Source organism: Carcharhinus amblyrhynchos, unplaced genomic scaffold (assembly GCF_965287045.1).
Source record: "Carcharhinus amblyrhynchos unplaced genomic scaffold, sCarAmb.v2.hapA scaffold_65, whole genome shotgun sequence".
Classification (NCBI taxonomy): domain Eukaryota; kingdom Metazoa; phylum Chordata; class Chondrichthyes; order Carcharhiniformes; family Carcharhinidae; genus Carcharhinus; species Carcharhinus amblyrhynchos.
The window spans coordinates 74,544-101,183 of NW_027649805.1; the positions used below are offsets into that span (position 1 = coordinate 74,544).

General features: G+C 48.2%; 2 protein-coding genes across 3 annotated transcripts in view; one reads left to right on the plus strand and one right to left on the minus strand.

The window, feature by feature from the left end:
• wdr4 (WD repeat domain 4) overlaps window positions 1-9,481 on the minus strand; it is a 24,259-nt gene extending 14,778 nt beyond the window's left edge. The window contains exons 1-4 of one of the 2 annotated variants that reach the window (XM_080182554.1): window positions 9,301-9,481; window positions 9,167-9,202; window positions 8,220-8,363; window positions 7,964-8,120 (exon numbers count right to left, since the gene is read on the minus strand). In XM_080182554.1, coding sequence (XP_080038680.1) covers window positions 7,964-8,120; window positions 8,220-8,363; window positions 9,167-9,202; window positions 9,301-9,380 — 417 coding nt within the window. In that variant the 5' untranslated portion in view covers window positions 9,381-9,481. The remainder of the gene's footprint in view (window positions 1-7,963; window positions 8,121-8,219; window positions 8,364-9,166; window positions 9,203-9,300) is intronic. The other variant, XM_080182555.1, reaches the window with a different exon arrangement.
• Window positions 9,450-22,973, plus strand: ndufv3 (NADH:ubiquinone oxidoreductase subunit V3). Its single transcript, XM_080182553.1, has 4 exons — window positions 9,450-9,544; window positions 11,204-11,285; window positions 16,634-17,725; window positions 22,678-22,973. The coding sequence occupies exons 1-4, from the start codon at window positions 9,500-9,502 to the stop codon at window positions 22,857-22,859; spliced, it is 1,401 nt and encodes a 466-aa protein (XP_080038679.1). The 5' UTR covers window positions 9,450-9,499; the 3' UTR covers window positions 22,860-22,973.
• Window positions 22,974-26,640: the final 3,667 nt, after the last annotated feature.

A 26,640-nucleotide genomic window follows, 5' to 3' on the forward strand; every position in this document is an offset into this window, starting at 1 on the left:
TCGGTTTCCTCCTCCAGATCATCTATATAAATGGTAAAAAGCTGAGGCCCCAGCACCGACCCCTGGGGCACTCCGCTAGTCACCATCCGCCAATCCGAATAGCACTCGTTGACCCCCACTCTCTGCCTCCTATTTGACAACCAATCCTCTATCCACGCTAACACCCTACCCCCAACTCCATGTCCCTCGACCTTCTGCAATAACCTCATTAGGTACTTTGTCAAACGCTTTCTGAAAATCCAGAAAGACCACATCCACCGGCTCTCCTCTATCCACCGCCCTAGACACATCCTCATAGAACTCCAGTAAATTTGTCAGACACGACTTCCCTTTAACGAAACCGTGCTGCGTCTGCTCTATCAAGCAATTCCCTTCAAGATGCCTCGCAATTTCCTCCTTAATGACGGATTCTAACATTTTACCTACCACAGACGTTAAACTAACCGGCCTATAATTCCCCGCCTTTTGCCTGGCACCCTTCTTAAACAACGGCGTAACATTAGCCGTTTTCCAATCCTCCGGCACTTCCCCGGAATCCAGCGACGTCTGGAAAATAACCACCAAGGCATCCACTATCACCTCCGCCATTTCTTTCAGAACCCTCGGATGCATTCCATCCAGTCCTGGGGACTTGTCCACAATCAGCCCCTCCAGTCTGTCGAGCACCGCCTCTCTAGTAACAGTAATGTCATTAAGACCCTCCAGTCCTAACTCCTCCATCCCATTTGACCTGCCAAAATGGACCACTAAAACGAAGAACAAAAACAGCCCGGGAAACAGGCCCTTCGGCCCAACGAGCCCATGCCGCTATCTCAACACCACCAGGCCCCCTCTCCACCCACGACCCCTGTCTAATGTTTTATGGCTATCCACATTGAGGGAAACTGATTTCGGGACAATTTATTCCTGCCAATCAGCCTAATAGCACATCTTTGGGGTGTGGGAGGAAACCGGAACACCTGGAGAAAACCCACACAAGCACGGGGAGAATGCGCAAACTCCCACAGACACCGGCCCAAATCCATGTGTCTGCACAGCAATCAGCGATAGTCACTGAGCTGTCGTCTTGCCCAGTATCTGGTCCAGTTTAGGCACACACTAACGACATGAAGCACTAGGCCAATCTCGAACAACCAAGAGCAGCCCCAGTACGACCTATCGCATGTATGCCCCTCGTTGGACACGAGGCGGACCGACTTAAAACCTGTGAATGAAAAGGGAAAAAAAAACATTATTATTATACCATATCCATTTACCTTACCAGGGACGCCCCAATGCTAATGACCCTTATTTAAAAGGATCTCCTATATCCACCCATCTCCATCCCACTCATGTGCCTGTCTAAGTTACTCTTAAACAACTCTAGCATGTTTGCCTCCACCACCTTACTTGGCAGAGTATTCCATACCCCCACTACCCTCTGTGTGAAAAACCTCCCTCTAATATCTGTGTTGTACCTCTCCCCCCTCACCTTAAGCCCATGGCCCCTTGTCCTACGTGTCTCTATCATAGGAAATAGCTTACCTCTGTTTACTCTATCTATACGCTTCATAATCTTATATACCTCTATTAGATCCCCCTCAGTTGTCGTCTTTCAAGGGAAAAGAGCCCCAATTTCTTCAATTTTTCCTCATACCCCAGTCCTTCCATACCAGGCAACATCCTGGTAAACCTCCTCTGCACTCTCTCCAGAGTCTCCACGTCCTTCCGGTAGTAAGGCGACCAGAACTGGACGCAGTACTCCAAATGCGGCCTAACCAATGTTCTGTACAACTGCAACATTAGACTTCAGCTCTTATATTCTATACCCCTTCCTAGAAAGGCTAACATACCATAGGCTTTCATCACCACACTCTCCACTTGCACTGCCACCTTCAAAGACTTGTGCACTTGCACCCCCAGGTCTCGCTGCGATTCTATACTCCTTACGGGCTTACCCTTTACCATATAACTCCCTCCTACATTATTCCGGCCAAAATGCATCACCTCACATTTATCTGGATTAAACTCCATTTGCCACGTATCTGCCCTATCAATATCCCGCTGTATTGCCAGACACTGCTCCTCACTGCCCGCCAATCCAGCCATCTTGGTGTCATCAGCAAATTTGCTAATCACACCACCTACTCCTTCTTCCAAATCATCTATATACACTACAAAGAGAAGAGGTCCCAGTACCGAGCCCTGCGGCACACCACTAGTGACAGACGTCCAGCTAGAAAAGGACCCCTCCACTACTACTCTGACTCTTCTTTGCAAGCCAGTTCTCTACCCATCTAGATACCTGACCACATATCCCATGAGCTTTAATCTTCTGAACCAACCTACCATGAGGGACTTTGTCAAACGCCTTACTGAAATCCATATAGACGACATCAATGGCTCGTCCTTCATTGACCGTTTTTGTCACCTCCTCAAAGAATTCTACCAGATTCGTAAGGCAAGACTTCCCCTTTACAAAGCCATGCTGCGTATCCTTAATCAGAACGCAACACTCTTAAGTGCTCATACATCCTATCCCTAAGAATCCACTCCATCAACTTACCTACCACTGACGTTAAGCTCACCGGCCTATAGTTACCTGGGCTATCCCTCCTACCCTTTTTAAACAACGGTACCACGTTCGCTATCCTCCAGTCCTCTGGGACCTCACCTGTGTCCAAAGGAGAGACAAAGATTTGCGTCAGAAGCCCAGCAATCTCATCCCTCGCCTCTCTAAGCAGACTCGGATAAATGCAATCAGGCCCCGGAGATTTATCGGTTTTAATGCCAGCTAAAAGCCCTAACACTTCTTCTCTCGTAATCGATAGATCTTTCAATTGGTCTACCGCTCCCTCAATGACCGTACCAGACATCAAGCCCCTCTCCTTCGTGAGTACCGACGCAAAGTATTCATTCAGGATCTCCCCCATTCCCTCTGCCTCTAAGCACAATTCCCCACATCTGTTCCTGAGAGGACCGATTTTACCCCTAGCCACCCTTTTGTTCTTAAGATAGGAGTAAAACGCCTTTGGATTCTCCCTAACCCTACCTACCAAAGCCATCTCATGCCCCCTCTTTGCTCTCCTAACTCCCCATTTGAGATCCCTCCTAGTCTCTCTGTATTCCTCCAACGCTCTCTCCGTTCCCAGTTGCTTAGACCTGACATACGCCTCTCGTTTCTTCCTAACCAGGTCTTCTATATCTCTAGTAATCCACGGTTCCCTAATCCACCTTTCCCATCCTTCCTCCTAACCGGCACATGCCTTTCCTGCACCCATTCCAGTTTTCCCTTGAAAGACTCCCACATGTCTAACGTGGTCTTGCCTTCCAACAGCCTATCCCAGTCAGTATCCCTAAGCTCCTGCCTAATCCGGCTGTATCTAGCCTTCCCCCAATTTAGCACCCTCCCCTTAGGACAGCTCTCATCTTTTTCCATTCGTATCCTAAAGTAGACAGAGTTGTGGTCACTATTAACATAAGAACATAAGAAATAGGAGCAGGAGTAGGCCATCTAGCCCTTCGAGCCTGCCCCGCCATTCAATAAGATCATGGCTGATCTGTTGTGGCTCAGTTCCACTTTCCCGCCCTCTCCCCATAACCCTTAATCCCCTCTCTTATCAAGAACCCATCAACCCGCTTCTTAAAAATATTTAGCGAGGCAGCCTCCACCACTTCAACGGGCAGAGAATTCCAGAGATTCACCACCCTTTGAGTGAAGAAGTTCCTCCTCAACTCCGTTCTAAACCGCCTCCCCTTTATCTTGAGGCTGTGCCCCCTAGTCCTACTGTCTTTTTTGAGCGGGAAGAGTCTCTCCACCTCTATCCTATCCATCCCATTCATCATCTTATACGTCTCAATGAGATCTCCCCTCATTCTTCTAAACTCTAACGAGTACAAGCCTAGTTTATTCAGCCTCTCCTCATAGCTCAATCCCCTCAACTCCGGTATCAGCCTAGTAAACCTCCTCTGCACCCCCTCCAGGGCCAAAATATCCTTGCGCAGGTGTGGCGCCCAAAACTGCACACAGTACTCCAGCTGCGGCCTCACCAATGCCCTATACAGCTGCAGCAAGACCTCCCTACTTTTATATTCAATCCCCCTCGCTATGAAGGCCAGCATCCCATTCGCCTTCCTGACCACCTGCTGCACCTGCAAGCTGGGTTTTTGCGACTCATGCACAAGGACCCCGAGGTCCCTCTGCACCGTCGCCTGCTGCAGTTTTTCGCCACGTAAGTAATAGTCCTTCCTACCATTCTTCCTACCAAAGTGGACCACCTCACACTTGCCAACATTAAATTCCATTTGCCATTTCCTGGCCCATTCGCCCAGCCTATCTAGATCCTTCTGCAGACTCTCCACACCCTCCGCACAATTTGCCGTTCCCCCAATCTTGGTGTCATCAGCAAATTTCGACACCCTGCACTCGGTTTCCTCCTCCAGATCATCTATATAAATGGTAAATAGCTGAGGCCCCAGCACCGACCCCTGGGGCACCCCACTAGTCACCAACCGCCAATCCGAATAGCACCCATTGACCCCCACTCTCTGCCTCCTATTTGACAACCAATCCTCTATCCACGCTAACACCCTACCCCCAACTCCATGTCCCACATTAACCACATGTTCACCTACCGCAACCTCAACCACCTGACCCGGCTCATTTCCCAGAACTAAATCCAGTATAGCCCCCTCTCTAGTCTGGCTATCTACATACTGTTACAAGGATCCTTCCAATACACATCTTACGAATTCCTCCCCATCCGACCCCCCCAGCTCTAGGCACCTTCCAATCCACCCCAGGGAGATTAAAATCTCCCACTACAACAACCCTGTTCTTCCTACACTTATCCAAAACGTCCCTACATATACCCTCTTCCACTGCCCGTGGGCTATCGGGCGGCCTATAGTACACTCCTAGCATAGTAATGGCCCCCTTCCTATTCCTCAACTCCACCGACAGAGACTCAATTCCCAACCCCTCCATGTTATCCTCCCTCTGCACTGCTGTGATCTGCTCCCGAACTATGAGCGCCACTCCCCCTCCTCTTTTCATCCCTCCCCTATCACGCCTAAAACACTTATACCCTGGAATATTTAGCTGCCAGTCCTACCCCTCCTTTAACCACGTCTCTGTCACTGCCACCGCATCTAAATTCCTCGCGAACATCAAGGCCCTAAGTTCATCCGACTTTCCCGTCACACTCCTCGCATTAAAACAGATGCACCGAAGACCCTCAGGCCCACTCAGATCCTCCTTCTCCTGGGAGATTTTCCTATCATCTAGACTTACTCTGACCTCCAACTCACTCCCACTACCAGTGCCTGAGCTGTCTCTCTCCTCCCCACCCCCCCTCCATATTAGTTTAAACCCTGCCAAAACACTCCAGCCAGCCTCCCAGCTAAAATATGTGTACCCTTCCCATTTAAGTGTTCCCTATCCCTCTTATACAAGTGCCCTTCCTTTGCAAAGACTTCCCAATGGTCAACAAAACTAAAACCCTCTGTCCTGCACCAATCCCTTAGCCACGCATTCAGCTGTAGGATCTCGTTATTTTTATCCCTGCTATTGCTGGGCACTGGCAGCAGCCCAGAGATCGCCACCCTGGAGGCCCTACACTTCAGCCTGGCTCCCAACTCCCTGAACTGCCTACGTATTTCCCCCCTACTCTTCCTTCCTACGTCCTTCTCACCTGCGTGTATAATTACATCTGCCTGGGCCCCTTGGCCATTGAAGATTCCCTCTACCCTCTCCGACACATCCTGTACCCCTGCTCCAGGGAGGCAGACTACCATCCTGGAGTCCGGCTTTTGCCCACAGAACCGCCTATCAATTCCTTTAACCCTCCCGTCCCCCACCACTATCTCACATCCAGCCCCCTTCCTTCCCTCTGAGGCATTTTCCTCTTCCCCTCGTGCCCTTTCCACCTCAGTTGGTGCCTTACCCCTGCTATCTTGAGAGACTACCCCTGGTGTAGCCTTTGGAACATTACTCCTCTTCTTTTTCCCCTTCCTAACTGTAACCCACCCATCCCACCTCCTTGACTCTGGGATCCCCTCCTGAATCTGGTTTCTATTCATTAGCACCTCATTTTCCCTCACTAAAAATAAATCCCCCAGCCTCAGCTCCAGTTGCCTGACCTGGGCCCTCAAACGCTGCAACTCCAGACATTTGGTGCAGATGTGGACTCTCTGGAGATGCTGTGTCTCCAGGAACTCCCACATATTACACCTTACACAGCTGACTCACCTCCCCAAGTACCCTGCCATTTATTTGACCACCCTTAAGACCTATGGACACAGTTAGAAAAATTTGACCAGTATCTCACCTTGCCTAAGCCTGCTCTCGCCTAAGCCCTGTGAGCCAAAGCCCTTGCAGTACTCACTCAGCACCCACCTCACTCCGCTGCCCGCTCCCTATGCTGCCCGCTGTCTATTGTGGCCTTGTTTTTGTACTCCCGCGCTCCCTTCCCGACTGCCCTTGAGCCTAGGCCCCGCTACGGAAAGCGCAAAAGGAAAAAAAAACGCACGACCCAGCAATGCAATTGAAAAAAAAAGTACACTCGCAGTTTACACTCACCAGCCACCAGTACACTGCTCCGGAGAACAATGAGCTACACATTTATCCAGGTTGAAGTCCATCTGCCACTTCTCCACCCAGTCTTGCATTCTATGTTCTTGGATTGCCCCACAAGAGGAAGCATTCTCTCTACACCTGCTTTGTCAATACATTTTATCATCTGATATACCTGTCTGTGCTCTCCTCTCGCGGTGGTACAATGGTTAGCACTGCTGCCTCACAATGCCAGGGACCCAGATTCAATTCCTCGGGTCACTGTCTGTGCAGAGTCTGAACATTATCCCAGCGTCTGTACGGGTTTCCTCCGGGTGCCCCAATTTCCTTCCACAGTCCAAAAATGTGCGGGTTAGATGGATTGGTCATGCTAAATTGCCCCTTAGTGTCAGGGTGACTCGTGGGGTAAATATTTGGAATTATGAGGATAGGGCAGGCTTGTTGTCGATGCAGGCTCGATGGGCCAAATGGTCTCATTCTGCACTTTAGGGATTCTACAATTCACATTCTTCCAAACCCTAGACAGTATAGACCTAAACTGCCCAATCTCCCTTCAAAAAACTTTGTAATTAACCTAGTGAACTTTCTCTGAATGGCCTCCAAAAACACTACATTCTTCCTCAAATAAGACTGTTCCAGATGCAGTCTCAGTAATGCCTTGTACAGTTGCAGCAACACCTACTTATTTTTACATTCTATTCATTTTGCTATAAATGCCAAGATTCCATTTACTTTGTCTGACATTCCTCGTTAGTTGTTGTTCCTGATTTAGTGTCACCACCATTTCTGTGTTCCCCCACTATTAACTCCCCAGTCTCAGCCTCCCAGGGGACCAACATTCACTGGAGCTACTCTCGATATATCTGGGACAGAGCTAAGTGGTTTGTGGATAACAAAGGGCTGGAATGTTATTGATACTGAGCAGGGATGTGGAGCTGAGGCTTTGATCAGATCAACCATGATGATGTTGAATGGCAGGGGGAGGGTAGGGTTCGAGGGGCCAAGTGGCCTCTTACTGTTCCTAACTTTTATGTTTGTGTGTGTTGAAAGCAAATCTTGGACACAGCGCTCATTTCCCTCCCTTTCTCCTCTGCCACCATCTACCTACCCTGAACTCTCCAGGCTGACTTTGCAGTTCAAATTTCAAGGTGGGATGGTCATTGAGTGAAATCCCGCAGGTATATTCACTCCCGCCGCAGTAAGAGTGACTGTGGATTTATGTAGGCCTGGGCGCGGGGTCAATGTACACAGTGTTGTGTAGGATTTAAAATCCTGGCATGATGATGCTGTGCCAAGAATCACGTCGATTACGGGCCCCAAACAAACTCGATCAGCAGATAGCGTGAGTGGAATTCCCTGATTTTCCAGAGCAGTGCACGCTCCTCAGATCCACCCCTCCCCACACCTTACCACAGCAAGCAACATAGAGAGGTGTCCAAGTCGGAGCTGCCCTGGACTGTGTGGCTCGCTGATGGAGAAGCTATAAACATCCCCAGATTTATCAGCCAACAGGATCTGGTCCTCTGCTCCTGTGATGGTCAAAGAGGTGGAACGCCGCAGCGCAGAGCTGTAGTGAGAGGACAAGAGCAATCAGAAAAACCATGGGGGCAGGAATCTGACAGAAAGAGATAGAAAAGGAGATCCATCTGTTTATTGTGTCACATACCGCACACTGAGACACTCCCAGGGTCTGGTACGAAACAGCAGCAGCTGCTTGTTGTCAGCAGTCACAGCAACATAGGATCCTGAGGGGGAAAAGGTAAAAGCCACAATACCATTGTTTCCCATGTCAGCTGAAGATTCTTCCTGACTGAAACACAAAGAATTGCCTCAGGTTACATCGCAGACAGGGAAGCACAGGAATGATCCACAGAATAACACTCACACACACACAGGCTGCCCAACGTAGCCCACACCTACATTATCCACCCATTACATTGCTGCTTATGGGATGTTGCCGTGTGCAAATTGACTCATGTCCCCTACATTACAACGCCTCCCTGGGCACCCCCCCCCAAACACCTCCCTGGGCATCCCCCCCCCCCCCCCTCCCCGGGCGTCCCCCCCACCCTCCCCCCCCCCCTTCCCCGGGCGTCCCCCCCACCCTCCCCCCCCCCCCTTCCCCGGGCGTCCCCCCCACCCTCCCCCCCCCCCTTCCCCGGGCGTCCCCCCCACCCTCCCCCCCCCCCTTCCCCGGGCGTCCCCCCCACCCTCCCCCCCCCCCCTTCCCCGGGCGTCCCCCCCCACCCTCCCCCCCCCTTCCCCGGGCGTCCCCCCCACCCCGGGCATCCCCCACCGGGCACCCCCCCGGGCACCCCCCCCCCCTCCCCGGGCATCCCCCCAACCCCCCCTCCCCGGGCATCCCCCACCAGGCATCCCCCCCCCCCCCCGGGCACCCCCCCCCACACCCCCCCACCCCCGCGCATCCCCCCCCCACCCCCCCCGGGCATCCCCCCAACCCCCCCCCCCCGGGCATCCCCCCAACCCCCCCCCCCTCCCCGGGCATCCCCCCAACCCCCCCCCCCTCCCCGGGCATCCCCCCCCCCCAACACCCCCCCCTCCAGACATGGGCCTCTCCCCGGCTGTTACGGACAATGTGAGCTGAGATATTACCTCTCACTCCGAGTACAATCATAAACAAAGGGCTCCCTGTGGAAAGAGAAAAAAACCTCAGCAAAGAATAAACTCAGATCCTCTCACCCTGCCTCCACCCCTCCCCCCGTTTCCTCTCTCACTCTGTCCCTCACCCTCCGTCCCTCAGGTTAATTCCTGCCAGTCGCGGTCCGCCGCTCACAAACACCAGCGAGCCCGCGCGGCCCAGCGCCATCTTGCCCACTTTACTTCCGGGGTTACAACCTCTGACCCTCCGGGTTCTGGATCTTCAGGTCCCCCGGGTATTTCCGGTATCTGGTGCCCCCATTACTGGTGTCCGGGTTGCTCGGGAAGATGGCGGTGTTGCTGCGGGCGCTCGGAGTCCGCGGCCTGCGGCAGGTACCGAGCCGGGGGGAGGGTGTCCGCGGGAGGACATTCGGCCCGTCCGTTTCGTGCTGGACAGTTTCTGGCTGGGATTTCTGTCAGTGAGCGGGTTTATTTAACATCACAACATCAAAGTGTGGGATCTTGCTACGCAGTGACCAAGTGCCCCACCTCCTGTTGACCTTTTGACCTTGGGGGCGGGGTCTTGATGTTTTGGTCGGTCTGCAGGAGGCTGGGCCTTGATTGGAATGTTCTGGAATTCCAGCCCCGAGTCCTGACATCCATTAGAATAAGAGAGCAGCTGCTTCCCAGAGCAAAGTGACAGCTCAGGCTCACTGATCCCAATTTCAACATGTTTGTTAATACAAGTTATGTGGTTTCAGTTGTTTGTGGTTTTTGAGACTTTAAAGAGCTAAGGACGGTTGATTAACTTGTATCTTTTTTCAACAGGAGAAACGTTTTCAGGAATAACCTTTTTCCAAGTTTTTTTAAAAGACATCCCACTTAATTTGTTCGAGAAAGTGTTAGTTGATCAAAGGGGATAGGAATAATATAATTTGGCATGGTGGTGGATGGAAGGAGAGTTGAATGTAGAGGTTTATAGTGTATGGGTGGAGGGGTATGAGGTAGGATGACTGGGGCTGAAGACTGAAGATAGGGTGAGAGATGGAGGGCCTTTATTTTAGCTAAGACAAGGTCCCATAAAGCTAGGGTGGGCCTACCTCCATACCCTGCAGCTCCTGTGGCTGCCTCCAAATTTCTTCCTGGGTCCACTTATTTTTTTACAGGATGTAAGCATTGCTGGCAAGATGAACATTTGTTGCCTTTCCATATAATTCACTATCTCTCTGACAGAGCGTCCATCCCAGGTCTACCCTGCCCCATCCCAGTACTCCATGCATTTACCCCACTAATTCCTCTAACCTACACATCTTGGGACATTAAGGGTCAATTTAGCATAGCCAGTCCACCTAAACTGCACATCTTTGAACTGTAAGAGGAAACTAGAGCACCCAGGGGAAACCCACACAGACACAGGGAGAACGTGCAAACTCCACACAATCACGCAAAGCTAGAATCAAACACGGGTCCCTGGTGGTGAAAGCAGCAGTGCTAACCACTGTGCTGTCTTAATTGCCCTTGAACTGAGTGGTTCAATAGACTTTCAGAGGGCAGTTGAGAGTCAAGCACATTGCTGTGGCTCTGGAATTACATGTAGGCCAGACCAGGAAAGGACAACAGATTTCTTTCCCTAAAGGACGTTTGTGAACCAGATGGGTTTTTACGACCATCGACAATGGTTTCGTGGTCATCGGTACTGAGACTAGCTTTTAATTCCAGATTCATTAATTGAATTCAAATTCCACTGGCTGCTGTGATGGGATTTGAACAGGGGTCCCCAGAGCATTACCCTGGTTCTCTGGATTCAAGTCCTGTGACATTATCACAATGCCACCATCTGACTTGACTCTAGTCTGCACCCCCCCCCCCCCCCCCCCGCAATGAAGATTCCTTTGTTGCGAGTGTTTATCTTGAGGTGAGTAGGTTAAGCCAGTAATTTTCCTGACTTCACCAACCCAGCTTGAGAATGGAAATCCTGGCCGAGTCTCTCGTTTCAGCAATATAGACTATATTTTAACATTCAGGAAATATTTGATTATTTTGGATTCTCAGGTGTTAATGGAGCGATCGGAGCTTCAAGCAGTGACTCTCACCACCAAAGCAACAGAGCCACAGAAGAAGAAGAAAGTGAAGGGTAAGGGATATTAATATTATTCCTAACCAGTGTCTGTTGCTTCATACTAGATACTTATCTAACTTCCTGGAATAAATAAACAGCTAAAATATTTCCCTTTCCCCTCACAGTAAGCTGACGACATTACATTCACTGACCTCCATTTAGATTCTGCAGGGTCACTCAGCTCCTGACCTCATTACAGCCTTGGTTCAAACATGGATAAAAGAGCTGAATTCCAGAGGTGAGGTGAGAGTGACAGCCCCTAACATCAAGGCTGCATTAGACCCAGTGTAGCATCAAGGAGCCCGAGTGAAACTGGAATCAATGAATATCAGGAGGCAAACTCTCCACTGGTTTGAGTAATACCTGGCACGAAGGAAGATGGTTGTGGTGTGGAGGGTCAGTCATCTCAGTTCCACGACATCACTTCAGGAGTTCCTCAGCATTAGTGTCCGAGGCCCAACCATCTCCAGCTGCTTCATCAATGACCTTCCCTCCGTCGTAAGCTCAGACGTGGGGATGTTCGCCAATGATTGCACAATGTTCAGCACCACTCGCGACGACTCAGATATTGAAGCAGTCCATGTCCAAATGCAACAAGATCTGGACAATATCCAGGCTTGGGCTGACAAGTGACAAGTAACATTCACACCACACAAATGCCAGGCAGTGACTCTCACCAATGAGAGAAAATCTAACCATTGCTTTTTGATACTCAATGGCATTAATATCGCTGAATCCCCCATATCAACATCCTGGGAGTTACCATTGACCAGAAACTCAACTGGACTCATAAGTATTGTGGCTACACTTGCAGATCAGAAGCTGGGAATCCTGTGGCAAGTAATTCACTTCCTGACTTCCCAAAGCCTGTCCACCATCTACAAGGCACAAGTCAGGAGTGGGATGGAATACTCCCCTAGAAGCTCGACACCATCCAGGATAAAGCAGCCCTCTTGAATGGCACCCCTTCCACAAACATCCACTTTCTCCACCACTGACACAGTGCCAGCAGTGTGTACCGTCTACAACATGCATTGCAGAAACTTACCAAGGTTCCTTAGGCACCTCCTTCCAAACTCTCAATCTCTACCATCATGAAGGATAAAGGGCAGTAGATACCTGGGAACACCACCACCTGGAAGTTCCCCTCCAAGCCACTCGCTGTCCTGACTTGGAAATATATCACTGTTCCTTCACTATCACTGGGTCAAAATCCTGAAAGTCTCTCCCTGACAGCACTGTGGGTGTACCTACACCTCAGAGATTGCAGTGGCTCAAGAGGGCAGCTCGCCACTATCTCTTCAAGGGCAATTAGGGATAGACAATAAATGCTGACCTAGCCAGTGACACCTACATCCCATGAAAGAAGTGTGTGTCTATGTGTCTGTCTTGTGAATGTATGTGTGTTTGTGAAGCATGGGGTGGGTGTGTGTAGTTTGTGTGTGCATGTGTTTGAGTATATTTGTGTGCATATGAGTGCGTGTATGTATACATGTGCACGTGAATGCCTATGGGTATGTGTGTCCGTCTGTGTTTTTGTATGCCTAAGTGTGTCTGTATTTGTGTGTGTGCCTCTCTGCGTGTCTGTATGTGTGTGACTGCCTGTCTGTGGATGCGTGTGTCTTAGATTTGATTTATTGTCACGTTCAGTGAAAAGTATTGTTTCTTGCGCACTATACAGACAGAGCATACTGTTCATAGAGAAGGACACAAGAGAGTGAAGAATGTAGTGTCAGTCATAGTCCCACATACCTGCTCTTTCTCTGTAAACCTGACAGATCTTCATTCTGAAAACCCTTTGAAAATTACTGATGGAATTAGCTTCTGTCACCTTCTCAGTTTGCCTGTTCCAATCCCAACAATTCTGAGTGAAAAATTCTCTCTCCTTCTCTCCAGATCTTTTTCCAGTGATTTCTGATCCATATTCTCTAGTTATTGACTCACTCCCCAGAGTGAAGAGTTTTTCTTTATTTACTCCGTAGAATCTATAAAGTGCAGAAGGAGGCCATTCAACCCATCGAGCCCACACTGACTCTCCAAAAGAACATCTTACCCAGGCCCTCTCCTCCACCCTATCCCCATAACCCTGCGTAGTTACTGTGGCTAGTCCACCCAATATGCACATCTTTGGACTGTGGGAGGAAACCAGAACCTCCGAATTTGATTTATTGTTGTCACATGTGCTGGGATACAGTGAAAAGTATTATTTCTTGAGTGCTATATAGACAAAGCTGACTGTTCGTAGAGTACATAGGGGACAAGGAAAGGCATAGGTGCAGAATGTAGTCTTACAATTACAGATAGGATGTAGAGAAAGATCAACTTGATATATGGTAAGTCCATTCAAAGTCATAGAGATTTACAGCATGGAAACAGGCCTTTCAGCCCAACTTGTCTATGCCGTTTCTTTTTTAACCATAAGCTAGTCCCAATTACCCACATTTGGCCCATATCCCTCTATACCAATCTTACCCATGTAACTGTCTAAACACTTTTTAAAAAACAAAATTGTACCCACTTCTACTACTACCTCTGGCAGCTTGTTCCAGACACTCACCACTGTGGAAAAAATTACCCCTCTGGACTTTTGTATCCCTCCCCTCTCACCTTAAACCTATGCCCTCTAGTTTTAGACTCCCCTACCTTTGGGAAAAGATATTGATTATCTAGCTGATCCATGTCCATCATCATTTTATAGACCTCTATAAAATCACCCGTCACCCTCCTACGCTCAAAGGAAAAAGTTCCAGTCTATCCAGTCTCTCCTTATAACTCAATCCATCAAGTCCCGGTAGCATCCTAGTAAATCTTTCCTGTATTCTGTAATATCATTTCTATAGTAGAAATACTGTAAACGGTATGGCCTTACCCATGTGTGGCCTTAACTTCAACAAGACATCCCAACAAAGTTCTGATCAATGAAACCAAGCGTGCCAAATGCCTTCTTCACCACTCAGTCCACTTATGACTCCACTTTGTTCTGTAACTCTCCCCAGTGCTCTAGCATTAACTGAGTAAGTCCTGCCCTGGTTCGATTGACCCAAATGCATCACCATCCCATTTGTCTGAATTAAACTCCATGTGCCATTCGTCAGTCTACTGTCCAATTGATCAAGATCCCGTTGCAATCCGAGGTAACTTTCTTCACTGTCCACTATGCCACCAATCTTAGTGTCATCAGCAAGCTTACTAACTTGTGCAGACTAAATCCTCATCCCAATTATTAATATTAATGACAAATAACAATGGACTCAGCACCGATTCCTGAGCACACTGCTGGTCACAGGCCTCCAGTTTGAAAAACAACGCTCTGCCTTCTGTCGTCAAGCCAATTTTGAGTCGACTTGGCTATCTCATCCTGGATTCTGTGAGATTTAACCTTATGCAACAGCCTATCGTGCGGTACCTGGTCAAAGACTTGCTAAAGTCCATGTAGACAACATCAACTGCACAGTCCTCATCTACCTTCTTGGTTACCCCTTCAAAAAACTCAATCAAATTTGTAAGACATGACCTTTCACTCTCTAAGCCATGCTGATTGTCCCTAATCAGTCCTTGTTTCTTTAAATGCCTTTAGCTCCTGTCTCTCAAAATGCCTTCCAACAATTTATCCACCACAGATGTGAGGCTCACTGGCCTGTAGTTCCCAGGCTTTTCCCTACAGCCCTTTTTAAACAAAAGCACAACACTTGCCACCCTCCAATCTTCAGGCACCTCACCTGTGGCTATCGATGATTCAAATATCTCTGCTAGGAGACCTGCAATTTCCTCCCCTAGCCTCGGATACACTTCTTCAAGTCCCAGGGATTTATCTACCTTGATGCGCTTCAAGACTTCCAGCGCCTCCTTCTCTTATATGTACACTCTTCAAGACATCACTATTTATTTCCCCAAGTTCCCTAGCATTCATATGAGAAATATTCACTTAGGATTTCACCCATCTCTTGTGGATCTGCAAACAGATGACCTTGTTGATCCTTAAGAGGCCGTACTCTCTCCCTTGTTACTCTTTTGCCCTTTATGCATTTGGAGAAATACATACAGGTCTGATAGCAGCAGGGAAGAAACTGTTCTTGAGTCGGTTGGTGGAAGCCTGTGCAGACGGGGAGAATTTGTGTGAATCTTGCACACTGTCACCAAGGCTGAAATTGGACCCAGGTGCTTGGTGCTGTGAGACAACAGAGCCAACCACTGTGCCGTCCCAATTCTGTCATCATTTTAAAATTGAAAAGCTCCATTATCAGATAGCTCTTGACCATCTCTGTTCCAAGGAGAACAATTCAAACTTTTCCATTCTTTCCTATAATTGCAGTCCCTCATTCCTGATAACATCCCGCAAACCATCACTCTTGTTGTATTCACGCTTTTACATTTTTCCTCAATTGTGGCGCGCAGAAGTTTCCACAAGACACTAGCTGAAGCCTAACTAATGATTTATAAAAGTTTAGTGTGTTCTCTTAGATTCTATTCTATTTACAACCCAGGAAACACATTTACTGCTTTAGCCACCTTATTAACCTGTCGTCCACCGACAGATGTGTGTCCCTGGATATCACTGACGTTAATAGTAGAATGCCCTTATTCAATCTCCCAAAGGGCAGCACGTTACACACAACCTCATTCACGTGCATCATCCTCTATACAGCTCACCATCCTGTCTGTGACATTCTGAAGGTTGGAACAATTCACTATCTATTACATGTTCTAATGCTGCTCTCCACATCCGAGTCTAGTCTCTTTCCAGACACTGCAAAGAGCTAGGAGACCAAACTGACTTATGGAGAAATATCATTGCAAAGCACCGTCCGCTCTGACAAACAACACCACCATCAAGCTTTGCTTCTGCTGCTGAACAGATTCTTGCTGTTTAACCACCACATTCCTCTGCAATCAATTGCTTTAACCTTCTGCTAAACCTCCTGTACAGCTCTTTGTCGAGTACCTTTCCTCTCTCCTCCTTCTCTGCCTGCCTTCAAAATCTGTGTCCCCCTCCCACATCCTTTCCCCATCCCCCTCCCACACACACCCGCACTTCCTCCACATCCCCTGCCCGCTCCCCTCGCCCTTGCCCTTTCTATCTCCCCCTTTCCTCTCTCTTCCCCTCTCCGTTATTCAGAGTTTGAATTCCAGTTTCTTTGGGATTCACTGGAGGAATGGATGCAGCTCTTGCTCCATGATTCCACAAGGGAATTCTCCACTCTGTCATTTTACACTGCCCGAAAAGTTGAGAAGACAGAATTGTCCCAGTTTGCGTTTTGCTGATATAGCAAAGCTATGGTGGCTGCAGTAGATTGAGTGGGTTTGCTTAGCAGTGAAATGTCAGTGGTGCGTGCTCACCTTGTCCTTCACTGTGTCTGTCACAGGCGCTGAGATCCTGAACAAAGATTCTCCAACTGCAGAGATAACCAGCACACAACGAGCAAACCTCTTATCCAAGAAAACACAGCTGCTTTTCCCCACCAAAGCTCTTGGCCCAATCCCATTATCGGGAGAGACACTCAGCTCCACACAAAACACTATGGAAGATGGTGAGTCATCAGTGGCAGCCAGTCACACAGATGCCAGCAGAGACTCTGTGGCCAAGATACCAGTTAGTGCTGAGGAAGAGGCTGACTCCAGCTCGGACTCCAGCTCAGACTCCAGCTCAGACTCAGATGAAGAAAGTGTGGCTGAAAATGATGGACAGTCTTCTGCTGAATTGCCAAAGTGTGCTCCTGTCCGCTCCAGCACCGACAGAGCTACTGAGCGTGATCCTGTCCGCTCCAGCACCGACAGAGCTACTGAGCGTGATCCTGTCCGCTCCAGCACCGACAGAGCTACTGAGCGTGATCCTGTCCGCTCCAGCACCGACAGAGCTACTGAGCGTGATCCTGTCCGCTCCAGCACCGACAGAGCTACTGAGCGTGATCCTGTCCGCTCCAGCACCGACAGAGCTACTGAGCGTGATCCTGTCCGCTCCAGCACCGACAGAGCTACTGAGCGTGATCCTGTCCGCTCCAGCACCGACAGAGCTACTGAGCGTGATCCTGTCCGCTCCAGCACCGACAGAGCTACTGAGCGTGATCCTGTCCGCTCCAGCACCGACAGAGCTACTGAGTGGATAAGTGATAGCAACAAGGAGCCAGGGGGAGAGTCACAGGAGTTCTCTGTAGAAATCAAAGCACCCGTCTCCAAGGACTCGACTTGCACGGGGTGGAGTAGTGGGGAGGAGAGAACGCAGAGGAAGCAAGTATGGTCAAGCAGCCAAGCCTGTACTGGAGTCAAAGCCACAGCAACAGAATCTGGAGCAGGTTCTGTCCCAATAACCAAATCCATAACTCCAGAACCCACAGCAAGTAGCCCCCTGAGAGAATGGGTGCTGCCAGCGCAGAGTGAAATGTCAGAACGACAGCACCAGGCAGCTAAGGAGGGAACTCCAGAAGCTACTCCCCCACCACTGGCAGAGACACCACTGGGTACTCAACTCCTTCCATCACCTGAATGTGCTTTATTTATTGCAGTCAGGGAAGACTGAGGGCAGCATCCAAAACTGAGCATTCTCAGTATGGAGCGATTAAGAAAGCACTTCACACAAGCTTTGAAAATACTGGGAGGAAAAGCACTGGCTTCTCCAACCCACCACCCACAGCCTACACTGTGGTCTGCAAAGCCCCTCTCTGTGGGCCCCACAGTAATTGTTGAAAATGCTGTTGAGAAGGCTCAGTATGTTCATAGGGGGTTAATGGGTGCTATTCGGATTGGCGGATGGTGACTAGTGGAGTGCCCCAGGGGTCGGTGCTGGGGCCTCAGCTATTTACCATTTATATAGATGATCTGGAGGAGGGAACCGAGTGTATGGTGTCGAAATTTGCTGATGACACCAAGATTGGTGGAACGGCAAATTGCGTGGAGGGTGTGGAGAGTCTGCAGAAGGATCTAGATAGGCTGGGCGAATGGGCCAGGAAATGGCAAATGGAATTTAATGTTGGCAAGTGCGAGGTGGTCCACTTTGGTAGGAATAATGGTAGGAAGGACTATTACTTACATGGTGAAAAACTGCAGCAGGCAACGGTGCAGAAGGACCTTGGGGTCCTTGTGCATGAGTCGCAAAAACCCAGCCAGCAGGTGGTCAGGAAGGCGAATAGGATGCTGGCCTTCATAGCGAGGGGGATTGAATATAAAAGTAGGGAGGTCTTGCTGCGGCTGTATAGGGCATTGGTGAGGCCGCAGCTGGAGTACTGTGTGCAGTTTTGGGTGCCGTACTTACGCAAGGATATTTTGGCCTTGGAGGGAGTGCAGAGGAGGTTTACTAGGCTGATGCCGGAGTTGGGGGGGTTGAGCTATGAGGAGAGGCTGAATAAACTAGGCTTGTACTCGTTAGAGTTTAGAAGAATGAGGGGAGATCTCATTGAGACGTATAAGATGATGAATGGGATGGATAGGATAGAGGTGGAGAGACTCTTCCCGCTCAGAAAGTACAGTAGGACTAGGGGGCACAGCCTCAAGATAAAGGGGGACGGACGGTTTAGAACGGAGTTGAGGAGGAACTTCTTCACTCAAAGGGTGGTGAATCTCTGGAATTCTCTGCCCGTTGAAGTGGTGGAGGCTGCCTCGCTAAATATTTTTAAGACGCGGGTTGATGGGTTTTTGATAAGCGAGGGGATTAAGGGTTATGGGGAGAGGGCGGGAATGTGGAACTGAGCCACGACAGATCAGCCATGATCTTATTGAATGGCGGGGCAGGCTCGAAGGGCTAGATGGCCTACTCCTGCTCCTATTTCTTATGTTCTTATGAATCTATACAGTGCCAAAGGAGGCCATTCAGCCCACTGAGTCTGCACTGGCTCTCTGAAAGCACATTCTACCTAGCCCCACTCACCTGTCTTACCACTGTAACCTGAACATTCTTTCTTTTCATATAACAATTCATCTTCCTTCCTAATATCTCAATTGAAGCTTTCTCCACCACTCTCTGAGGAAGTTTATTCCCTCTGGGTGAAAACTATTCTCCTCCCAGCACCTTTCCTCCTTTTGCCCATTATTTTGAATTTGTGACCTCCTAAGATTTTGAGCTCTGAGTGGGAACAGTTTCTCATTTTCTACCCTGTCCCGTCGCTTCAGGGTCTTCAGTACCTCATATCAAATCTCCTTTCAGACTTCTTCTCTCCAAAGAAAACAATTTATCTCCGGTCTATTCTCATAGCTACAGTTCATTATCCCTAGAATTTCTGTGATTCTTCTCTGTAATCGCTCCAATGATTTCACAGTTTTCTTCAAGTACCCAGAACTGGACATAGTCTCCTCATGAGGCCTAACTAATGTCTTATACAAGTTCAACATGACCCCCTACCTCTTGTATTTCATGCTCCTATTAATAAAGCCTAAGGTACTATATGCTTAATTAATTGCTCTCTTGGTATGCCCTAACTTCAGTAATTATGTACATACACACCAAGGTCCCTGTGTTCCTGCACCTTCTTTAGAGTTTCTCCATTAGTTTTATATTGTCTTATCCATGTGCTTCCTGCCAAAATGAATCACCTCACACTTCCCTGCATTGAACAGTATCTGCCACCTGTCTGCCCAATCCATCAACATGTCTATCTCTTACCCATCTGTCTGCCCAATTACTTTGTCTGAACAGAGAAAATTACAGCACAGGAACAGGTCCTTCAGCTCTCTAAACCTGCCTCAACCATGCTGCCTCTCTGAACTAAAACCCCCTACCCTTTGGGGACCATATCCCTCTATTCCCATCCTATTCATGTATTTGTCATGATGCCCCTTAAAAGTCACTACCGTATCTGCTTCCATTACCTCCCCTGGCAACGAGTTCCAAGCACCCACTATGTGTAAGAAAAAAACTGCCTCGTACATCTCCTTAAACCTTTCCCGTCGCACCTTAAACCTGTGCCCCCTAGTAATTGACTCTTCCACCCTTGGAAAAAGCTTCTGACTATCCACTCTGTCCATGCCCCTCATAATCTTGTAGACTTCTATCGGGTCAGCCCTCAACCTCCGTTGTTCCAGTGAGAACAAACCAAGTGTCTCCAGCCTCTCCTCATAGCTAGTGCCCTCCATACCAGGCAACATCCTGGTAAAGTAGGGAGGTCTTGCTGCAGCTGTATAGGGCATTGGTGAGGCCGCAGCTGGAGTACTGTGTGCAGTTTTGGGCGCCGCACCTGCGCAAAGATATTTTGGCCTTGGAGGGAGTGCAGAGGAGGTTTACTAGGCTGATACTGGAGTTGAGGGGGTTGAGCTATGAGGAGAGGCTGAATAAACTAGGCTTGTACTCGTTAGAGTTTAGAAGAATGAGGGGAGATCTCATTGAGACGTATAAGATGATGAATGGGATGGATAGGATAGAGGTGGAAAGACTCTTCCCGTCAAAAAAGACAGTAGGACTAGGGGGCACAGCCTCAAGATAAAAGGGGGGCGGTTTAGAACGGAGTTGAGGAGGAACTTCTTCACTCAAAGGGTGGTGAATCTCTGGAATTCTCTGCCCGTTGAAGTGGTGGAGGCTGCCTCGCTAAATATTTTTAAGACGCGGGTTGATGGGTTTTTGATAGGAGAGGGGATTAAGGGTTATGGGGAGAGGGCGGGAAAGTGGAACTGAGCAGCGACAGATCAGCCATGATCTTATTGAATGGCGGGGCAGGCTCGAAGGGCTGGATGTCCTACTCCTGCTCCTATTTCTTATGTTCTTATGTTCTAAATCTTTTCTGTACCCTCTCCAAAGCCTCCACATCCTTCTGGTAGTGTGGAGACCATAATTGAACACTATATTCTAAGTGCAGCCTAACTAAAGCTGTAACATGACTTGCCAATTTTTAAACTCAGTGCCCCAGCCGATGAAGGCAAGCATGCTGTATGCCGTCTTGACTATCTTCTCCACCTGCATTGCCACTTTCAGTGACCTGTGTACCCAGATCCCTCTGCCTATCAATACTCTTAAGGCTTCTGCCATTTACTGTATATTTCCTATCTGTATTAGACCTTCCAAAATGCATTACCTCACATTTGTCCAGATTAAACTCCATCCATCATCTCTCCACCCAAGTCTCCAACTGATCTATATCCTGCTGTATCCTCTGATGGTCCTCATCGCTATCTGCAAATCCACCAACCTTTGTGTCATCTGCAAACTTACTAATCAATCCAGTTACATTTTCCTCCAACTCATTTATATATATTACAAACAGCAAAGGTCCCAGCACTGATCCCTGAGGAATGCCACTTGTCACAGCCCTCCATTCAGAAACACACCCTTCCACTGCTACCCTCTGTCTTCTTTGACCGAGCCAGTTCTGTATCCACCTTCCAGCTCACCTCTGATCCCATGCAACTTCACCTTCTGCACCAGTCTGACGTGAGGGATCTTGTCAGAGGCCTTACTGAAGTCCACGTAGACAACATCCACTGCCCTACCCTCATCAATCATCTTCGTCACTTCCTCGAAAAACTCAATCAAGTTTGTGAGACACAACCCCCCCTTCACAAAACCATGTTGCCTCTCAGTAATACGTCCACTTATTTCCAAGTGGGAATAAATCCTGTCTCGAAGAATCCTCTCCAATAATTTCCTTCCCACTGATGAAAGGCTCACTGGCCTGTAATTACCTGGATTATTCTTTGGAGATATCTGCAAGCATCAGCTCCTCCAATCACAGCCTATTTTTCTCCCGTGTTTGCTGCTGATAGGCTCACTATTGAGTGCTAGAGTGAAACAAGGTTTGATTGGAGGAGCATTGGACACTGCGTATGGGGAGAGCAAGAGTTGCGCAAGCCCCACCCCCGCCAAACTTTTCAGCCACTTTCACCTGGCAGCCCAGCCCAGCTGCGACCATCCACCCCTCTGGCTCTTCCTGCATATCCCCCACCACCCCCATACCCCCTGGCTCACCCTGCATTCCCCACTCCCCAGTCCCTCCAGCTCTTCCTGCTGTCCCCTGTAAGTTTTGAAGAGGATATGAGGAGAGTTGGACAGGTTAAACAGATGCTGGAAACCAGATTAATCTTGCTTCCTAATGAACCAAATACAGCTGCTTTCATATTGTACAGAGCGTGTTTATCCTGTTTCAGACTTGATGTAGAATTTAAATTTAAACAATCATTTTAGTTAAATGTGAATGCAAACTAGAGTGGAATCACTCCCCAATCTCCCAGCTGCTTGCTTGGGAAAGTTACATTCTGCTCGTATGCTGTTCAATTGCGGAAGGTGGTGCACGGTGTACTTCCAGCTACATTTCCAGTTGGACACATGCATCATTCCTGAGCAGAATTGTGGTGACTCAGGCCCAGTTATGAGATGAAACATGAGATCCAGAAGATTGGACCGTCCGGGAAGCGGGATCGTCGAGGAAGTGGGATCGTACGGGAAGCGGGGATTCTTGGTGTCTGGTGAATAATTGTCTTCTGTTTTGTGCAGAGCCAATGGGAATGCCTGTGGAGTCTGTCAAGGAATCTGCTGAGGAAGTGTTGGACACGTCCACCTACAAGAACACCCAGCATCATGATTATACCCCACTAACCTTCATCGATCTGGACATGGAGATGGCAAAGTACCGGTTACCTCAGCCCTCTTCAGGAAGGCTGTCTCCTCGACACTGAGTCCTCACAACCTGTGATCAGATGGCCCCTCAAATAGACAATAAAATAGATGGAACATGAGGTTGAGATAAACGTAAATAAAAGTCTTCTGTTCAAATATCTGCTTAATATCAACATCCTTCCTCCTGGTTCACTTCTTTGTAACACATTGCTGACTGAGTCTAAATGGCTGTCACTGGAAAATGGGCAAATTCTTCCTTCCCTCAGCGAGGGGGATTGTGTGGAATTGCCGTCACCAGGACACAGCTCTCAGCACTGGGGTTGATTTCTGGAGCTAGAATAGGTTAATATTACAATGACAGTGTTGGTAATGGGGACACAATTGAGTCAGCACAATCCTGTGTTTGCAGCCTCACCATCAGGCCTGAAGTGTTTCTTTGCTGAATAAAACTGAAGTTAAAAGCAAAATACTGCAAATGCTGGTGTTAAAGACCAGATCAGAAATTCTGAGGTATTTTGTGAAGTTAGCCTAGTCCCTAACTTTTACGTTTGATTTTGGCATTGGAATGAGCATAAGGTGTTTCACTGCAAATATGATTCAAGTGACCCCTATGGAACGCTTGATCAAAATGAACTTCATTTAAGAACTCAGTTTGAATATAACAAAAAAAATTAGTATCGCTTTCACTAATTAAACATAACAAAAGTATAATTCTTAACAGCTAGCTATCTCTGTTGTTCCAATTTAGCAGTATCCTCCAGTGACATTGGTTTATGGCATCATGGTGGTTAGCACTGTTGCCTCACAGCGCCAGGGACCTGGGTTCATTTCCGGCTTCGGGACAGTGTGTGGAATTTGTACACTCTCCCTGTGTCTGTGTGGGTTTCCTCAAAACAACAGCATTCTGCATTAGTTCAAGTCAAAACAAATAGCATCAACGCAGATCAGTTTTGTTGCTGCAGTGACAATACAGTGCTTCTGGATCCAGACATGATGGTTCCAATAAAATGGAACTGACAATTAAACACATTCAGCACAGAAACATGACTAAAATACATTTCTTAAAGGCACAGTATCGGCACACGAGCCATCTGAAATAAAAAAGTGCTGGGAAAAATATCAGGTCAGAAAACATTTTTATTCATTAAAGGGACATGGGTGCGACTGGCTGGGCCAGCATTTATTGTCCATCCCTAATTACCCTTGAGAAGATAGTGCTGAGCTGCCTTCTCTAACTGAGCTTTCGGAGCGCTGTTCCATCATCACCTGATGAAGGAGCAGCACTCTAAAAGCTTGTGCTACCAAATAAACCTGTTGGGCTTTAACCTCGTGTTGTGAGACGTCTTACTGGAATTAATCAAGAACAGTCAGCATGGTCTGGTTACGGGGCAGTCATATCTGACTAACTTAATCGAGTTTTTCAAAGAGATGACAGGTATATAGACACAAACAATGCTTATTTGGACTCCAGCAAGGCTTTTGACAAGATGCCACATGGGACTCTGAAAAGCCCATGTGTCCAGGGAAATTTGGCAATTTTGATCCAGAATTGCTGTGTATTTGGGATGGAGGACTGTGTCCAGTGGGGTCCCACCAGGATCAGTGAAGGGAGCCCTGCTGTTTGTGCTTTATATAAATGAATTAGACTCGAATGTAGCAGGGTTGCTCACTGAGGTTACAAATGATGCGAAAATTGGTTGCGTGGTAAATAGATTGTCACATGAAGATTTTTTAAAATCATTTGCGGGACATGGGTGTCACTGGATGACCAGTATTTATTGCCCATCTCTAGAGAGTCAACCACATTACTGTGGCTCTGGAATCACATGGAGGCCAGACTGGGTAAGGACGGCTGATTTCTTCCCTAAAAGATATTAGGACTCTGCCCAAGTCTCCAACTAATCTACATCCTGCTGTATCCTCTGATAGTCCTCATGACTATCTGCAAGATGGGTTTTTCTGATAATTGACAATGGCTTCATGTCATCGGTAGATTCTTAATTCGAGATTTCAAATTCCACCATCTGCCGTGGCGGGACTCAAACCGAGTCCCCAGAACATTAGCTGAGTTTCTGGATTAATAGTCCAGCGATAATACCACTCGGCCATTGCTTCCCCTAGACCAGCTGATCAGACTGGTGAATCAATGGTAAATGGGATTCAATCCGGATCAGTGCGAGGCGATGCACTTGGGCAGGACAAAGAAGACAAGGGAATACAGGATGAACAGCAGGCCTCTGGGAGGCACTGAGGATCAGGGGGACCCTGGCATGCAGATACACTGGCTCCTTAAGATGGCAGGACAGGTGGATAAAGTGGTTAAGAAGGCATGTGGTTTACTTGCCTTTATTAACAGAGGCATAGAGTTTAAGAGCAGGAAGGTTTTGCTGGCACTGTACAAAATGTTGGTTAGGCCACAGCTACAGCACTGTGTGCAGTTCTGGAATCCATATTATAGGAAGGATATGATAGCACAGGAAAGGGTACAGAGGAGATTTACCAGGATGTTGCCTGGATTGGGGAGTTTTATAGAAATTGGTACACTGGGGTTGTTTTCAAGAACAAAATAAAGAACAAAGAAAATTACAACACAGGTCCTCCAATCCTGCACTGACCGTGCTACCAACTGAACTAAAACCCCCTACCCTTCAAGGGACCATATCCCTCCCTTCCCATCCTATTAGAACATAGAAAAACTACAGCACAAACAGGCCCCTCAGCCCACAAGTTGCGCCAATCATATCTCTACCTACTAGGCTTACCTATAACCCTCAATCCTATTAAATCCCATGTACTCATCCAAAAGTCTCTTAAAAGACCCTATCGAATCCGTCTCCACCACCACTGCCGGCAGCCAATTCCACTCACCCACCACCCTCTGAGTGAAAAACTTACCCCTGAGATCTCCTCTGTACCTACTCCTCAGCACCTTAAACATGTGTCCTCTTGTAGCAACCATTTCAGCCCTGGGAAAAAGCCTCTGAGAATCCACCTGATCTATACCTCTGAACATTTTATAAACCTCTATCAGGTCACCTCTCATCCTTCGTCTCTCCAAGGAAAGAAGACCGAGCTCCCTCAACCTACCCTCATAAGGCATGCCACCCAATCCAGGCAACATCCTTGTAAATCTCCTCTGCACCCTTTCTATGACTTCCACATCCTTCCTGTAATGAGGTGACTATTCATGTATTTGTCAAGCTACCTCTGAAAAGTCACTATCGTATCTGCTTCCACTACTTCCCCGGCAGCAGGTTCTAAGCACAAACCACAGTCTGTAAAAAAATCTGCCTCGTACATCTCCTTTAAACCTCGCCCCTTACACCTATGCTCCCTAGTAATTGACTCTTCCACCCTGGGAAAAAGCTTCTGACTATCCACTCTGTCCATGCCTCTCATAATCTTCTATCAGGTTGCCCCTCAACCTCTGTCATTTCTGTGAGAACCCCCAAGTTTTTCCAACCTCTCCACATAGCTAATGCCCTCCATTCCAGGAAACATCCTGGTAAATCTTTTCTGTACCCTCTCCAAAGCCTCCACATCCTTCTGGTAGTGAGGCAGCTAGAATTGAACACAATATTCCAAGTTTCTATAAAATGGTAACACGACTTGCCAATGTTTAAAATCAATACTCCGGCTGATGAAGGCAAACATGCCGTATGCTTTCTTGACTATCTCCTCCACTTGCATTGCCACTTTCAGTGACCTGTGTACCTATACACCCAGATCCCTTTGCCTATCAATACTCTTAAGGCTTCTGCCATTTACTGTATATTTTCTATCTGTGTTAGAGCTTCCAAAATGCATCACCTCACATATGTCCGGATTAAACTCCATCTG

Excerpts from the sequence above, each read along its gene's own strand:
- ndufv3 (XM_080182553.1), top strand. The coding sequence starts at position 9,500 with ATGGCGGTGTTGCTGCGGGCGCTCGGAGTCCGCGGCCTGCGGCAG. Across the intron at positions 9,545-11,203 it reads GAGTCCGCGGCCTGCGGCAG|GTGTTAATGGAGCGATCGGA; the intron begins GTACCGAGCCGG and ends TTGGATTCTCAG. Across the intron at positions 11,286-16,633 it reads GAAGAAGAAGAAAGTGAAGG|GCGCTGAGATCCTGAACAAA; the intron begins GTAAGGGATATT and ends TGTCTGTCACAG.